Below are 16,947 nucleotides of genomic sequence, written 5' to 3' on the forward strand. Positions count from 1 at the left end.
AGCCTCGCCGTTGCCCACGCTCTGAGACCCGCCATCGCCCAGCCGCCCTGTCCTACCGTCGCCCAGCCGCCGAGGCTCCAGCCTAACTAAAGCATCGGCAAGCCTGTTGTTTTGGAAGATTCTTTTGATAGAAATATGATTATTTTTTTTTAATTTTTTTTGGTATATTCTTTGTTGATTTGCTGAATTAATTTGCTATTTGCTGACGTAACATATTCTTGAGAAATATGAGTCAGTTTGTTGTTTCCTTGAATTCTTTGCTAATTTGCTCGATAGAAATATGAGGTAGTGTCTAATTTGTGCATATTCTTGATAAATACGAGGTAGTTAAGCTGACTCCCTAAATTAATTTGATTTTTGCTGAATTGAATGAGATAGTGCTGAATATGTGCATATTTTTTAGAAATATGAGGTAGTGGCTGAATTTTGTTCATATTTTTGTAGATGGCAAAATTAAGTTCTAAAGACAAGAATCCACAAACAAGTGGACCTGTAGAGCATATAGTTGAGACAACTGATGAATCAACAACTAACACAAACAAATGGACTATAAAGCAGCGGTCGGATGTATGGTCTCGCTTCTCCATGAAAGTAGAGGGATGAAGATTGAAGACTTTGAACAGTTTGAACAACTTGAACACTTTGCCTTTTATTTTGTTGTGAACTTGTAGTTATGTTGATTATTTTGTTGTGAACTTATAATTGTGTGAATTATTTTGTTGTGAACTTGTAGTTGTGTGGATTTTATTTTTTGGTGCACATAATATCTTTTAGGTATGCATTTGTGGATTTGTGGTTAACTTGTATTGTGGAGGTGTGGTTTTTCACTTTTTTGTGAATTTGGCCTATTTTTTAGCTACCAGGAACAAGTTTTAGATAATTAAAAAATGAAATGGTTTATGCTAAATCGAACCAAAAATTTACGATTCGGTTCGGTTTGGTTCGGTTTTGACAAATGAAACGGTTTGGTTTGGCTTCAATATTTAAGGGCGTTTCGAGTTCGATTTTTTCGGTTTGGTTGGGTTTGAACCTGAACCGCCCAAATGTTCAACCCTACATATCACCCAAAAGAGTAGATAAGTATCACCAAAAATTAGCTCAGGGTATAAGCTAATAACCATATCAACGGCCTCAGCTGTTAGCCTAACCACCTTTGTAACAACATTGCGACTTAGTCTCTTAAGACTTATCTATTTCTATCCAATCCCTGAACTTGCAGTCATAGACCTCCACACTTTAATTAATAATTATAATTTGTTTCTAAATATAAGAAATCAAATTGAAAAAAATGAAAAAAAATTGGAAACAAGATAATAACATATACACATGAAACACTAAAAATAGTATAGATAATTTTATACAAAGAAAATCTCGATCGACGTGAGCATAGCTTATGGGATGAAAGGCTCATCCCATAACACAAGGCTCACTAAAGAACCTTTTTTTTTCATTGTTAAATTGATTTAATTGTACATGTTGGGAACCTTGTGGAATATCTTAATCCTTATTTTGATGATACCAAAATCCATAGGTCTTAATTGTAATAGACTAGAACAGTTTTGAACTCAAGTGTTAGAGTTCGTTTCTAGTTTAGCTTGCGGTTCTGAAGACTGAAGACTGAAGGACGAAGGACTGAAGACTGAAGATACAAACTGAAGTATTAGTTGAAGAATCAGTTCGGAACTGATTACTTAATGCGTGCCGCGTGGATTCATCGGACTGATACTAAAGTCAAGTATCAGTTAAACTTTCTTCCCGGACTGAACTTCCAACGTTCAAAGGAAGCCACATACTCACAAAAGTACAGCCGCATTAAATGCAGAGATCTCAGGATCTCCTTATCTCTGCAGAAGTCATTCCTATTTGGTGGCTACTTTATCAGAGACGTCACATCTCCTGACCTTCAAGAGAGCCGTTTCCACCAAACAAGGAACCTCGAAGATTGAAGCCTCGGTCCAAATTCGAAATGCTCTCCAACGGAAAAAATCTCGAAGAAGTTCTCCGCCAACGGATCTATTCAAGACCTCTCCAATAAATAGCACTCGAGGATCAACTTCAATCTTCACCGATTCAACGACATAAGCTGAAGCTCTGCCAAAATCGCTACTCAGCCTAAAGCTTAACCTCCCCAAAGCTTGAATCGAAGAAGAGAATTCCAAAGCCAAAATCAGTCAATGCTGATTACATACATTCTCTTAGACCTTAGGCAAACCCTCTGTTTACCCAGAAGCCAAGGTCAAACTTGCTCCAAAGAACTTGTTCTTTGAAGTACAGTTGGCAACCGTTCAAACCTCCTTTCAAGAAGAAAGAGTAGAGTGTTTGAGTGATTTGGAGTTCAGGAAGGTACTCTGACTCTGAGAAGTCTTAGCGCGGGTTGTGCTAAGCGCGAGAAATCCGACACGAGTGAAGTGTGGGTACTGAAGAAGTGGTTTCTTCAGTAGTACGGTTGTGTGCACCCGGTAAGCACACGGTTTGGTTTGCAGTGCACCTGTTAAGCACTTGCGGAGTGGATTGTTGGTCTGATCAATCGACCATGGATGTAGGAAAGGATTTTCCGAACCACGTAAAAGTCTCTGTGTTATTTACAGCTTTCAGTTTTACATTCTTACTTGTGTTGTTTCAATTGATAAACTGAATACTGAATAACTGCAAAGAGAAACCTAAGACTAACAACGTGCTCAACCGAGGCTATTACGAAACTAAGTTTATTTCCGCTGCGTATGATATCAGTCTGACTGATCTATCTTCTGATAGTCAGGAATAGTGTTATCATCTCTGTTTTAGCAAACTCGACTGAAGCCCTTACGTGCATCAGTTAAGTTCCAGTAACTTAACTGATAACTCCTTACTGAAGAGTTTTCAGTATCAGTCGTCAACTCTGTTTGGTCAAAACTCCTTTCAGTTAACAGGTGTCACAGTTTATGTGTAAAGTTTCGTTTTGATCTCTATCTTGAGATCCCTCAGTTTGAGGAAAGAAAAATAGCCAATAGGTGTATTCCCCCCCTCCCCATACACCTATTCGAGACCCTCCGGACCTAACAGTACACATCAACAGACCAAAATTTTGTGATAAGCAAAAAGAAATCTTTTTCTTTATAAGATATAATTGATCGTCGATTAATGAAAAAGGTGAAAAACCGCAGTGCAGTTAACAATGAAAGAAAAAGAACGAAAGTAGTGAAAAAAGATGAGGTTAGAAGCAAACAAACATACATGAAAGCCACTTGTGGCATGCTCAACATAACAACACCCAACAATCATTGATTGAAGAGATTGAATAATAAGTGAGTCAGATGAGGGCCACTGAGACTGTCATTGTAGTGGAGAGTTGTTCCTACCTCCAATTAAAAATAAAACACTGCAAATATATCTCCTCATTCAGACATCTCTAAGAAAATTTATTATTGCGGGTAAAAAGCTGATTAAATAACTGGCGCTATTTTCCTGTGTCTTTGCCTATTTGCTAATCGTACACCGATACAACGTTCCTATACCACAAAACTTTTTCAAAGTCTTTTTACTTTTAATTTTTGAATGGAAGTTGTAGATGTTGTTTATTGAGAATAAAGACGACTACCGACTTGCAAATTACGCATACTTTTTTATGATTATTGTTGTAAATTCTCTACATTATGTTGACCCATTTCAAGATGTTTATCCATTTAAAAAGGCCTGATCAATGGTCATCGTTGAATATTTAACCACTCGCAACAACTTTTATTGCAAATGTAATCATATTATGGTGAAATCCATTATAATGAACCCCAATTCTCCCTAAAAAAAACTTAAAATGTCACCTTGAATTCACCAATCTCAACAAAAATAAAACAAAAATATAAAGAATCTCTGCAATCAGGTAGTAGCAAGCATGAGTCTCATTCCGAGATGGAAATGGGTTGTTTGAGCCCGATCATATTGGGCTCAACTGTGCCCGACCCGGCAGAGGTTTTTGCTGAATTAATTCCATTTTAGTCCCTTATAATATACTCCCTCCCTCCGTCCTGTAAAAGTGCTCATAATTGTTGGTGGCACGAGTTTTAATAAATGATAGGTGAATGTGTTATTAGTGGAAAAAGGGATCCACTTATTTAGTGAAAGAAGTGGTCCAAAAATAAAAATACACTCTTGTAGGACGAACCAAAATAACAAAATATGCACTCTTATGGGACGGATGAAGTACTACCTCCATCCACACGAAGATTATGCTCTTCTAGATTCATGTAGAAATTTCTACAAGAATGTGGTATACTCTTCATGGATGGAGGAACTAGTATTTTTATTTCTTTTCTGTATATATTGATATAATATTTTACAAGTTACAATAACTAGTATAAGCTCAATAGCTCAATATAATGAAATTTGACATGTGAGCAAGAAATCTAGTGGGAACTCGCAAGTTAACAAAACAGCATAAATGCTGCAAGCCAAAGAAAGAGAGAGAAAAAAAAAAAAAAAAACAGTGGGTGGTTGCTTAGATATCTCTGAAATAAGTTAATATATCCATAAGTCACACCCCATTCGGCAATGGAAATGGTTATAGCCTCAATGGCTAATGAATAAGACAATACCTTGCACTTAATAAACATATGGAAGTATCCTCCACGGAACCGCTTTCTTGTATTCTGCCCAAATGTCTTTATATTTCTGCGTGCACCGCGTTTCATCTCTTCTCTCTCTCCATATTAGCAGTATGAAAAGGTATGTGGGATAAAAATATGGAACTGGAGAACTGCATAGACATTATGTAGGCATTATTTCCAGCTTTCTTATCAAGGGGAAAAAGCATACAGGGTTACCTCATTCCACAAGGTAAACTGAAGGACAGAGCTACCAACAAGTCCCCAAGATAATTACTGTGCCTCGCGATGCCCCTGAATAAGGGAGAGCATGACGAATTTTATACGATGAAGCATCATATTCAAGGTGAAAATTGTTGTCATCTGAAAATTGAGCTTCATTAATACGGTTGGTTAGATAATGCTTCCAGTAACCTGACTTTAGCATAGTATTTGTTGTGATTTCCATCTAAGAATGCTACAGATACAACACTGAACTAACTTCGATAGGATTCAAACTCTCAGGCTATAAAACCATCCGCAATGTTTTCATTTGTCTCAACTATCTTAATGGGCTTGAGATGCGCAAGGATTTAACAAGGGGTGTAAAGGGCACTAGATGTCCGTAGGATTGAAATGTGTCAATTCATTATATTTCATAAACTTGTTGGAGATCAAGGAACACCAAAAGTTCCAAACAACAAAGAAGAACATACCAATAACCAGAAGCAAGCAGCTTCCCCCCAATGACCTTTGGAGGTCTTCCCCAAATTAGTGCTTTGGGATTCTTTTTGAACACATGTTTCTGCTTATTAGCTCCTCTAAAGACCAGATACCTTCCCAAAAATTCGCAAAACAAGAAAATAGATAAATAATTTGGCCTGAAGCACCAACAAGATTGTAAACATACTACTACACAGCTGCAATACAAGAAGCTATGTCTGAAATGAAAAATGTTACCCCATAAAAAAGACGAGACAGTTTGCAATAATAGCAGCAGTTGTCATCTCCACTTTATTCCTTAGAAGCCACCAACCCTTTCAAACACAGGGAAATAAATAAATAGCCACATTTTCATTTTTATTTAAAATAATATAAAAAAAGTTGCTCGAAAGTATTTTCTATACAAAACATAAAATTTCAATAAAATAAGTTGCAATGCATTTACAAAAAAACTATTCTAATTGTAAATAAACCACACTGTGGTGCATGCTTCTCAGAAAGTAAAACAAAAACAAAGAAAACGAGTAGAACACACTAACTGCAGCAATATACCATCTCAATGTAGTTGAATTTGAGCAAACAAAAATCAGATATTTTGAGATAGTGTTCTAGTAATATTATGAGGAATACCATGGGAATAGATCAACTTTTCTTATTGTAAAGTATAATGACTATCCTGTTGCATAAATAGAGTAAAGGCACAAAACAAATAAGTGAAAATACTTAGTCATATAGCATAGACAATATTGGCATTTCTAGAAAATTGGAGGTGTATAGACAATAGATAACTATATGAAACTAAGATGCAAAATATGAAGTTATTCATAGGAGGAACACATTCCAAAACCAGTTTCTATTGTGAGCCAAAAGTATGTAGTCTGAGAAAGGGGTATTTGTCTTTGTATTAGCAATATGCATCAGTCCCAAACTAACAATGTCTCTACTCTAAAGTCTCTAGAAACTCAAAAAATTACATAAAGATAACTTATTAGAAATGTGGCCTAATTAAAAGGATGTTAACATAGCTTAGATGATTCGGAAGAATTGGTAAAACCATTACATATCTTTAGCAAAAAGCATTTGTTGTATACCTGGATACTGAATGTGAATGGTATCCAGACTATATCGCCAAACACCAGCATGAACCCCAGTCTCTCAGCAATTATGTCCCATCTGAGAAGATGCCAACAATCGAGGTTAGATCAACAAATTTGTCAAATTTGAATGAAATTGCTAATAACTGACTAGAGGATAGAGAACATTTAAACTTAGATAGTGATGGAAGAACTTTAGTTGTAATTAGCCTATTAGAGGATAAAAACTCAGTAATGAGAAAATCACATCCAATGAAAATATCTCTTGTAAGTACTAAGTACAACAAAAATACAAGTTAATAAGCCAGATCAGTGGAAATCACAAACACTAGCAAGAACAAAGTCATCTACTTACGTGGAGGTCATATACTCTTCGTGTACAAAGTAATCCATAATGTATATCTGCATTAGAATGGAACAATGATAAGGATGTTAGCCACCCAGCTTAGAAGAAAATTCCAAAAAAGGGAGAAACAAAGAAGAAGTAAACTAGAGAAGAAACCTTCAAAAAGCAAAACAACTTACAGTATCAACTTACAACACAAAATAGCTGGTAAAGAATCATAGATTGGCTTAAATTGCTTTCTTGAATGCATTTTACAAGAACAGAGAGATTTATAAGAAGCCATCCCAGCATACCAGCTCTAACAAAGTAGAATCTGTGGAAGAGATTGTTATATTAGATGAGATGTTATAGCTTAGATAAGTTTGTTATTTATAACAGTTCATGCAATTTAGCCTTGTAATAATTTTCTACGGTTCATAAAATGAGCATTGCCATGTCACTAAGTAAGTGCAGTTTAAAGATAAGTATACAACTAAGCCTTTTAAAGATCACAATAAAATATCAAACATTATTTACTGAGTGATTTTTGAGGATTTGTAATCTCAAGGCAGCTAAGTTTCTCGGTTAGAAATGTACTTGAGGTCGAGTCCCATGAATTGAGGATTCAGCTGTATCCCAAACCACCTGTCAGATGACGTTCTACAGATTAGAACTTGATGTGCAATTGATGATTGATCATTTTCCAACAGTTGGGAAAAATTTAAACCAACATGAAAATAATGTGTCTCTAATTGTACAAAGTTCATATATATAATCATTATTACTTCTTTTTGCATAATTTTCTTTATGAATTACTTATTACTAGACATATAGGCATATAATAATTCTGTTCATAGTTCAAAACCAATACATTTAGACATGCCAATTGGAACAGATGTACATTATTTTATAATCCAAAGAAGCACATATTAAAATTAACAATTATCTAAACCATATGCATGTTTACAAGCAATATGAAAAAGTATATACATTGTTTGGCATTCACAGAAGGAACCAACAAGCAAATATGTCATAGGAGAAAATATGTGTCAAGATATCCCTAGTAAAATGCTACATTTGTTACCAGTCCTCAATTAGGTTTCCTGTGGTGTGAGGCTTGAAAGAAGAACTTTGATCACGGGATCTGCAGCCAACCATGTAGAGAAGATTTGTTACCTGGAACAGGCACATGATACAGAAAATTTAAGAAAATCGAATAGCTACAACAAGGTGATACCAACGAGTTGTAGTTGATGGTCGTAAAGGATGCAAGGGAACCCTTAATGATAAATCTACAAAAGTTGGCATTGCTGCATAGTTGCATGCATATGCATATTTGATGCACAGTTGTAAAATCAAGCAACCAGTCATGTAAATGTGGTTAGATGGAGCAAGATGTTGAAAAATGCTCTACGACAGTAGTACTTGCATTTGAATGCAAACAAATGTAAATATGTTTACATTTAACAAAAGGGGACAACATTGCTAATACAACAATTCTGACCCTTTCACATGAAGAAAACAAAACGAGCAGCCAATCCTAAAACTTACCAGTACACTGAACACTAGTGTTGCCGATAGAAGCTCGAGACCTCTATCAGCAATAGCCTACATAGAAAAGGATACACTTTTAGGATAACTTCTTTCCAAAATCAACCACATATTTGAAGTGAAACATTATCAAGGATAATAATCAAGTTTCAAATTCAAGTTAATCTCGATTAATATGCATAAAGTATAACATTAGGCCTTGAATATGAGCAATGAGTAAAAACTACAAATGAAATAGGTTCTCACAGTAGGTGATAAGAGATCCATCCAGCCACCAATTCCAAGCAGAAAAACCAATAAAAAAAGCAATAATAAACCTGGAGCAACACAAAAGCAAAGGATAAATCAAAACGAACTCAAAATCGGAGTACAGAAGTGAAGAAAGCCGTATTTCCGACCGTTACAACGGTAATGCAGGCGAGTTCCATCGGATAAAGTCACTCCAGGTACAACTTTACCCGGTAAAATGGATCCAACAATCGCCAGATAAGTGACATATCCGAGCAGCATAGCGACCTATCGCAAAATATAGCGCAAGATAATCATTCGTCAGAATTAGATGAGCGAGACAGAAATCTGTGAGTAGAGAGGGAAAGCGGAGTAACCGAAGTCCATGAAGGAGTGAAGGCAAGGAGAAGCAGACTGAGATCCATCCTCAACTTGAGATTCAATCACTATCTCCGCTTTAAAAAAAAATGTTTGAGCTTAATACAAAATTAATGGGGAATATTTCACAGATAGTAAGTAAGTGTGTGTGAAGCTGGTTTAGCGCTATTTTTTTTCTTCTTTTTTTTTTGGTAAATTATACAAATAAATGAAAAAATTTAAAGACCGCTTCACTCTCCAAATCTCAATCTCATGAGTGATTAGTCAAATTAATATAGAAATTAAACTAATAATAATTATTTAATTGATAATCAAATTCTTTCTTCAATATTTAAAAACACATTAGTTACTAAGTCAATAATTTTTTACTATTTTTTTCACTCCAACTCTTTTTTTACTAACTCCTTTTTTTTTCTTTCTACTCCCTCCTTCCGGCAGTATCCATTTTTAAATAGCATGAATTTTAATAAAATAATTTTGTGAGTAAAAAACTTGTTAAAAATGAACTGAATATATTTTATGAGGACGAACCAAAATAACAAATGAATACTCCCTCTGTCCCAGCTGAAATGTCCTGCTTTCCTTTTTGGGTTGTCCCACTTGAAATGTCCTGTTTCCTTTTTTGGCAAACACTCTCTCTCTATACTTAATATTTAAATAATTTTCACCAATCCACTTTATCTACTTTATACACATTTCTTAATCTCCGTGCCGAAAAGAAACAAGATATTTAAGCTGGGACGGAGGGAGTACTATATTTTATTAGGAATGAGAGAATATTAGACTCACCTATCAATTTTATGTACAAAATTGTCATCCAGTTAATCGTGGTGCCAAAAGGTTAAGGGAAAAGTAGTAAACACAAAGTTGGGGTACCAAAACTGAATTTTAACAAGTTGCGGAGATAATGACGTGTCGGTAGATGATTGGAAGTGCAAACAAAGTGGGAAAAAAGCAGTCAAATCCACACGGGAAAAGGCCGAGCTGCATACAGTCAAAGAAACACTGGAACGGCGGTCAACAGTTATCGCTCCCCACAGTTCTACTGTAACAAAAAATTATTTATGAATTCCCAACATTTTCACATTAAACTATGCTATTGAAATTCGTATTTGTTTGGTAAATTCGAGGTGGTTATATTTTTCTGTAATACTCTATCGGGTATCTGTAGCATCAAGTGGATCTGGGCCCAGAAACAAAGGAGGAAAAATGAAAGGAAATATAGCACAGACAGGCAGGAGCCTTTGCTGGACCAGAGGTGCTTTCTCTATCCTCTCCCTCTCTCTCTAGTTATCTGTCTCTTTGCCTGGATTGCATTTGAATCATCATTTTCACAGGTTTTTGTTATCTGGGAGACAGTTTTTTTCTTTGAATTTCTGTTGCATTCTAAAAATTGAGTCTTTCTTTCTTTTTCTATTTTCTATTTTCTGGGTTTCTGTCTATTTCGATTTGTTTGCTCATTTATTGTTCGCTTCTTTTTTTGTAGTTTTCGGGTTGAATGGGAAGGAAGGAAAGATTTATTTTTGGGAAGAGTGTTGAGTATGAGTGCTCTATGATGTGTTGTATGATGATGGTGATGAGTCTTTTGACCGGTAAAAGGGGAAAATAGATAAAGTGGAGAGAGAAACAAAGAGAGAGAGAGAGGGGGAAAAACAAAAGATGTGCCCACCCAAGCAGTTCATTGTTGCTTATTGATGTAAAAGAAAGTGAGGGATTTTTCATTCTTTCATTATCCCTTTTCATTCAAACACATGTGTGCAGTAGATGTAATGCTCTTTGTTGAAAGGCTTAATTTGTTACAAGAGGTTGCTGTTGTTTGATAATTGAGCAGTCCTTGTAGCAGAATAAAGGTTGCTAAGATGCCTATGTTTCAGCCTTGTAAGAAAGAAGGGATTCTTGGATTTGAGGTTAGTTTGGGTGGGTGTATATTAGATGTAGATACAGAGGTGAAAGATGGAGTTTTGAGTGGAATCGTAGCTGGGAATTATAACTGTGTGGCAGGAGAGAAATTGGATCTCAATAAAATGATTGAAGAGCTAAATTTATCTGATGTTCCAACCGTTTTCATATGCCCTATCTCTCTTGAGCCAATGCACGATCCTGTCACCCTCTGCACTGGCCAAACCTACGAGCAATCGAACATTCTCAAATGGTTTAGCTTGGGGCATTACACTTGTCCCACCACAATGCAAGAATTGTGGGACGACACAATCACTTCAAACAAGACACTTCACCATTTGATCTTCACTTGGTTTTCTCAGAAGTATGTCCAAATGAAGAAAAAATCCGAGGACGCCCAAGGCAGGGCGTCCGAACTTCTTAGCAGTCTCAAAAGGGTTAAGGGTCAATCACGAATTCAGACCCTCAAAGAGCTGCGGAGAGTGGTAGTGAGGCATTCAACAGCTAGGAAGGCTGTTGTAGATGAAGGAGGGGTAGCTCTCCTTTCATCCTTTCTTGGCCCGTTCACTTCCTATGCCGTAGGCTGTGAAGTTGTCGCGATTCTTGTGAGCTTGAACCTGAATTCTGAATCCAAGAAGAACCTGATGCAGCCAGCAAAGGTGTCATCCATTGTTGATATTCTCAATGAAGGGTCTACAGAGACTAAAGTGAATTGTGTTAAGCTGATTGAGATATTTATGGAGGAGAAGGATTTTAGGGCACAGATTGTCTCGAGCCTTAGTTTGTTAGCTGCCTTGATGAGATTGGTGAGAGATAAGAGGCATCCCAATGGCCATTTCCCCGGTCTTGGCCTACTTAAGCTCATCAGCATGCATGAGAAAGTCCGAGGTTTGATAGTCAGCATTGGAGCTATACCTCAGTTGGTAGAGCTGATACCAGCCTTGAGTCCAGAGTGCGTGGAGCTGGCCCTCTTCGTGTTGGATATCCTGTCGTCTGTGCCTGAAGGGAGACGAGCTTTGAAGGATTGCTCGAGCACTATACCTAATGTTGTGAAGCTATTGATAAGAGTGTCTGAGAATTGTACAGAATATACCTTATCAATTTTGTGGTCTATATGCAAACTATCACCAGAAGAATGCTCCCCAGTTGCAGTGGAAGCCGGTCTTGCAACAAAGCTCCTTCTCGTCATCCAGAGCAGCTACAGCCCTGCGCTCAAGCAGCGTGCAGCCGAGCTTTTGAAGCTCTGCAGCCTCAATTATTCAGACACAATCTTCATCTCCAAGTGCAAACTTACTAGGACAATGCAATGAGCATTGAGAGATTGATCATCTCCCTACACATTGCTACCTCTACAGCTGCTGGAGCAAGAGAATGCACTTCCAAGCTTTGGGTTTGACAAATGTGGAGATCCATCTTGTATGTAAACATGCCTTGATCGTGAAATGAGAAGGTGGCTCGTGCTCCTTGCATTACAATATGGCACCAGAATAAGTGTCAAGATAAAGATTTCTAAATATGTGAAGGTGCAACAGTTTGTGGATCATGGCAATTTGTTTGGAGCTTGTAATAGGTGAGCAGTTGCTTGGCTCCATGAATCTCCACATTTCTTGAATCTTTGATGTTTGAAGGCCCTCTAATTTTTTTCTGCATATTTGTACAAGTTTTGTTTTTTTGTTTTTTTTGGTGGGGGGTGGGGATTAACAGAGTGTAGATATGTAGAGAAAAAGGGGCGTTTGCCTCCACTTTCCACTTTGTACAATTATTAATGAATTTCGAGTTGGTTTGAGTGCTGATGAAATTTAAACTAGTGTTTCGCACGGGATTACATATGTTGTTAAAGTTTTATTGTAACATATTCTCGAAGACATTTTTGTATAATCTCTAAAATAAATGAGTTTTAAAAATATTTTATTATACAATTGTTATACCAATTATATTACTACTAAAATATATTTAAGACTATCATTTTTAATTACATAAAAATCAATGTAAAAAATAATAATACATGAAAAGACAATTGGAAACTTCTCATCTTATCTATATAATATATAAAAGACCAGTTAAACGGCTATATTTTACTGCCAAATTTTAAAAATTCAGTTTCTTCGTTTCAACTACAAAGTCTACAATGGTGCCTATATTTTGGGACACTCAATCCAATCCAAATACAATTTAATATTTTTAGCCCATTGAAAGAAAACTATTTTGTCCCTCTATTTTTACCGTTTCTTTTCTTTTCTTTCTAAAATCTATATATTGTGAGTAATGATAAAATATTCAATGTGCATGTTAAATTAAAGATCATAAAACAAAGTTTTAATTTGATATATATTATGTTAAAAATAGAGTTAAAATAAAAAAGTTATAAAAATTAAAAGTATCAAACCAATTTTTTTCTCTCTCCTATTATTTTTCATACATTATCTTTTATCTTTTGGTTTTATTTGGTTTATTTCATTTGCTATATTTCGTTTTATATATTATTTTTTAATTTGCTTTAATTTCTTTTTTTCTCAATTTTATCTTCTTTTATTTATATAAAAAATATAACATCAATATATATAATATAATATAATATAATATAATATAGCAATACAAACATTAACAACTCAGCTTTATCATTATTTTTTTTAAATGTCATTTTTTGGTATTTAGATTCCATCATCATATTTTTCTTCCACAATTCACACTCAATTATACAATTTTATTTTTATTTTTTCTCTTTATTTTTCCTTTTTAAAAAAATAATGTAATTCAAATAATGTAAAATATTCAATTACATATTAAACGAAATATCATTACCTAAGTTTTAATATGTTATATATTATGTGAAATCTAAATTCATGTTTAAAATGATAGGAGTTAAAAGTTTTAAACAAAATTGTTTTCTCTCTTTCTCTCTTATTTGCTTTTTTTTTTCTCATATAGTATGCAATTTTAATTACTTATATGAATCAACAAGATTTTTTTATTGTGTGACTAAAGAATATTTTTCAACATTTATTTGATATCCAAGTGAAGTGTATTATTACGACACTAATAATATTAAATGTTAAAGTGGTGGCAATTTTTTTAATTTTTTTTCTTACAATTCACACACATGCTTCATAAACATTGGATGACTCAAACCCCGACCTACTGATTGAAGGGAAAACTTGCATTTTTTTATTATACATCCTTTAGTATGTAGGCGTAACGAATCATGCCCAAACTTTAATTTTTGTATTTATTTTATTTTGTTTTTAGCAAAAGAAAGACAACACAATTATTCATTTTCCCCTCTCATTCTTTTGTTTACTAATGTACTAAATAGAGGTGAAACGAAAAGTACCGAAAAACGAAAGAATGAAGGTAAGTTACATTGTAACTTAACTAGGTTGTCAACTTTTAAGGAATTAAATAATATACAATATAATTAGAGTGGATTTTGGAAATAGCCACTTTTCTATAGTAAAAATAAATTTTACCCACTAATATAAAAACTTAAAAAAATACCCACATTTACCATTTTATCCTTACATATAAAAGTTTACAAATACCCACTGTTCACTGGTTGTGAATTCAACTCGAATTCACAACTAAATTCAAGTATTGGTTGTGAATAACAAGTGTTGGTTGTGAATTCGCGTGAATTCACAACCGATAAAACTTGAATTCACAACCAACATTATTTCAACTTGTCTTCCATCATTGCAAAGTACAGTTTAACTACTTTGTGATAAACCACACCAATTACATCTACATATATAAATGCATACCAATAATGTAGATATATCAAAATGTTGAGTTTATAAAAATATGAATTATGAGTTTATCAATTGAATATGCATGTATAAGGAAATAATGAAATAAACACATTACCAAATAGCATATTGTCATTGCAATGGAGGCCACTTCTTCAAAACTTTTAAAGTTAAATAGTTGGCGTGGAAAACCTTCTTCATAAATTTCAACTATATGACTACTATTAATAAATTTAATATAGTAGACATTTGTCGTTGTTCTATACTTTTTGTTGGAATCATGCATCACCAAAAAAAATTTTATGGCATAAACACTGTCTTCTTTCAAGATATGTTTGAACTTGGGGATCAACGTGCGATCAAGTGTAGCATGGATGTGGTCACCCTATATTAAAAAAAAAACAACTAAATTAGAAAAACATAATAATGTTGCAAAAATGCTTAAATACATAATAGTTTAGTGAATAGAGAATTTTTACCTCACGATCATGAAAAATACACTCATAGCTGATAACATTGTTGGTGCTTTGAGATGAGCGGTTGTATGCACGCACAAGTCTCATTTTAATTGTAAATCTGGCATTATTTGGTTGCAAGTTTTTTACTATAGACCACATGGTCGGCATGCTTGTGATTAGAGAAATGATGAATATCAAAATGAGAAGGGAGTGTAAGTAAAATTTTAACACGAAAAGTTAGTTTATATAGGCCATGGGGATGCACATTTCATGGGAGATATATATGAAACTTATATATTTAATATATTATATTAAATGAGATGCTTTGATAATGGAGTTGATTTTGGTTTGATATAATAAAAAGTTGCTGCATTTTTGGAGATATATAAGGAATGTTGTCAAATTACACATTTCACTCTATCACCCTCTCTCTCTCTCTCTCTCCCCCACAAATTTGACGTCATGCATACCTTGAAATAAGGCTTCTTCATCGTCTAGCTGTGAAGATCATACAAAAAATCCCATTGATCATGCATACCAATCCCTTTGTTTAGCGTGTAAATCAGTAAGAATTAATATGAGATATTGCTAGAGTTCGTAAATAAGTTTTTATTCTCTTGAATTGAAAAACAATCTATAGTCAAAAATTGCGTGTAAATGAAAAATAATATTCACTTTTGCAAATGACTACAAGATCCCATGCAATTTATATGTATTTATATTATGAATTTTAAATATTAGATGTTTTTCACAAAAGATTTAATTGAAATTGATAATTTTTCACAAAACTATAAATTTATATTGGATATTTCAATATAAATTTATCTAAAAATATATAAATTCACAAGAAAAGGATATTTTTCAAAAAATATAAATTCTAAGTATAAATTCATAAATTTACTATTGGTGATTTTAAATTTTAAATATTGGATATTTAAATTCACACGGGTAAACTCACAATATATATATATATATATATATATATTTCAAAATTTATATAAATTCACACTGAAAAATATTGGTGGCTTTAAATTTTAAATATTGGATATTTATATAAATTTATCTAAAAAAATATAAATTCACAGAAATAAAGGATATTTTTCACAAAACTATAAATTGCATGATATAAAAGAGCACTGTATAGATTGTAGCAAGTGGGCCCCGCAACTTATATATATCATCCTATGAATTAGTGAACTTTCTAAATATAAATCAACTTTCCAAAAATAGATTGAGTAAAAGAGTGAGAAATTTTTTTTGCTAGATGGACCAGCTTTTATATATGTATAGATTTATTTGCTAGATTGTGATTGGTAGTTTGGTATCTCATTGGTGTGTGAAATTCTGTACCAAATAGATGTATGACAATATGAGAATATTATTGTTTTTTATTTTCATTTTAAAAACTAAAAAGCTATAATATATCTTGCTCCGTGCATCGCATGTAAAGTCGTATGTATGAATTGTGTGCAATAATTTTGGCTACTATTATAATAAAGAACATAAAAAACAATAATACATATAATTATTATGATAATATGAGAAGCAGATAATTGTAAATATCACAAAGCCATCAGATTAGAAAATGCGACATAATTTAACCATTGCAATCTTATAACCAAGAACAAATAGTCACAGCTTAATTAATATAACCAAGAATCAATTACTGAAATGATAAACTCAATCTCAACACCAAGTGCATTCAGATATAAACAAATAGGAACATAAATCTAATTTCTAAATTAAAAGTCATAAAATAAACGAAAAATATACAAATAGCAAAAAGAAAAATAGAAGCCATGAATCATAAAATTATAGGTGTAAATATAGAAAATAAAGACATGGAACTTTGCTACCTCGATCAAGATGTGAGAATAGAGGAAGTGACTTACATTGACTGTTAATAATATGCTAATCACCGGGGAGGCAATTTTTAGTTTCTTTATTTAATGTCAGCCTTGGTAATTAGATCTAAGTGCTCGTTTGGTTCAA

The 16,947-nt window shown here is 33.8% G+C and overlaps 3 protein-coding genes across 5 annotated transcripts in view; 1 reads left to right on the top strand and 2 right to left on the bottom strand.

Annotated features, from left to right (window-relative positions):
- The window catches only part of LOC131025745 (uncharacterized), a 774,387-nt gene that overhangs the window by 613,714 nt on the left and 143,726 nt on the right, over positions 1 to 16,947 (bottom strand). The window lies entirely within an intron of this gene.
- Positions 4,447 to 9,012, bottom strand: LOC131026301 (delta(14)-sterol reductase-like). Of its 2 annotated transcripts, XM_057956132.1 has the most exons (13): positions 8,855 to 9,012; positions 8,648 to 8,765; positions 8,496 to 8,566; positions 8,250 to 8,306; positions 7,783 to 7,874; positions 7,296 to 7,343; positions 6,912 to 7,032; positions 6,729 to 6,775; positions 6,371 to 6,452; positions 5,517 to 5,593; positions 5,273 to 5,392; positions 4,797 to 4,871; positions 4,447 to 4,729 (listed from the first exon to the last, which is right to left on the bottom strand). In XM_057956132.1, the coding sequence occupies exons 1-13, from the start codon at positions 8,900 to 8,902 to the stop codon at positions 4,576 to 4,578; spliced, it is 1,110 nt and encodes a 369-aa protein (XP_057812115.1). In that variant the 5' UTR covers positions 8,903 to 9,012; the 3' UTR covers positions 4,447 to 4,575. The 2 variants fall into 2 exon arrangements, with proteins under 2 accessions (XP_057812115.1, XP_057812116.1); XM_057956133.1 differs by lacking the exon at positions 8,250 to 8,306.
- Positions 9,826 to 12,552, top strand: LOC131026297 (U-box domain-containing protein 30-like). 2 transcript variants are annotated; one of them, XM_057956124.1, is made up of 2 exons: positions 9,826 to 10,113; positions 10,342 to 12,552. In XM_057956124.1, the coding sequence occupies exon 2, from the start codon at positions 10,715 to 10,717 to the stop codon at positions 12,062 to 12,064; it is 1,350 nt and encodes a 449-aa protein (XP_057812107.1). In that variant the 5' UTR covers positions 9,826 to 10,113; positions 10,342 to 10,714; the 3' UTR covers positions 12,065 to 12,552. The 2 variants fall into 2 exon arrangements, with proteins under 2 accessions (XP_057812107.1, XP_057812108.1); XM_057956125.1 differs by having other exon boundaries at positions 9,853 to 10,192.

Source organism: Salvia miltiorrhiza, chromosome 5 (genome assembly GCF_028751815.1).
Source record: "Salvia miltiorrhiza cultivar Shanhuang (shh) chromosome 5, IMPLAD_Smil_shh, whole genome shotgun sequence".
Taxonomy (NCBI): domain Eukaryota; kingdom Viridiplantae; phylum Streptophyta; class Magnoliopsida; order Lamiales; family Lamiaceae; genus Salvia; species Salvia miltiorrhiza.

Coding starts and splice junctions, on each gene's coding strand:
- LOC131026301 (XM_057956132.1), bottom strand. CDS start 8,902: ATGGATCTCAGTCTGCTTCTCCTTGCCTTCACTCCTTCATGGACTTCG. Junction 7,033..7,295: donor TTCATGGGACTCGACCTCAA/GTACATTTCTAA, acceptor TCTCTTCCACAG/ATTCTACTTTGTTAGAGCTG. Junction 6,453..6,728: donor GAAGAGTATATGACCTCCAC/GTAAGTAGATGA, acceptor GCATCTTCTCAG/ATGGGACATAATTGCTGAGA.
- LOC131026297 (XM_057956124.1), top strand. CDS start 10,715: ATGCCTATGTTTCAGCCTTGTAAGAAAGAAGGGATTCTTGGATTTGAG.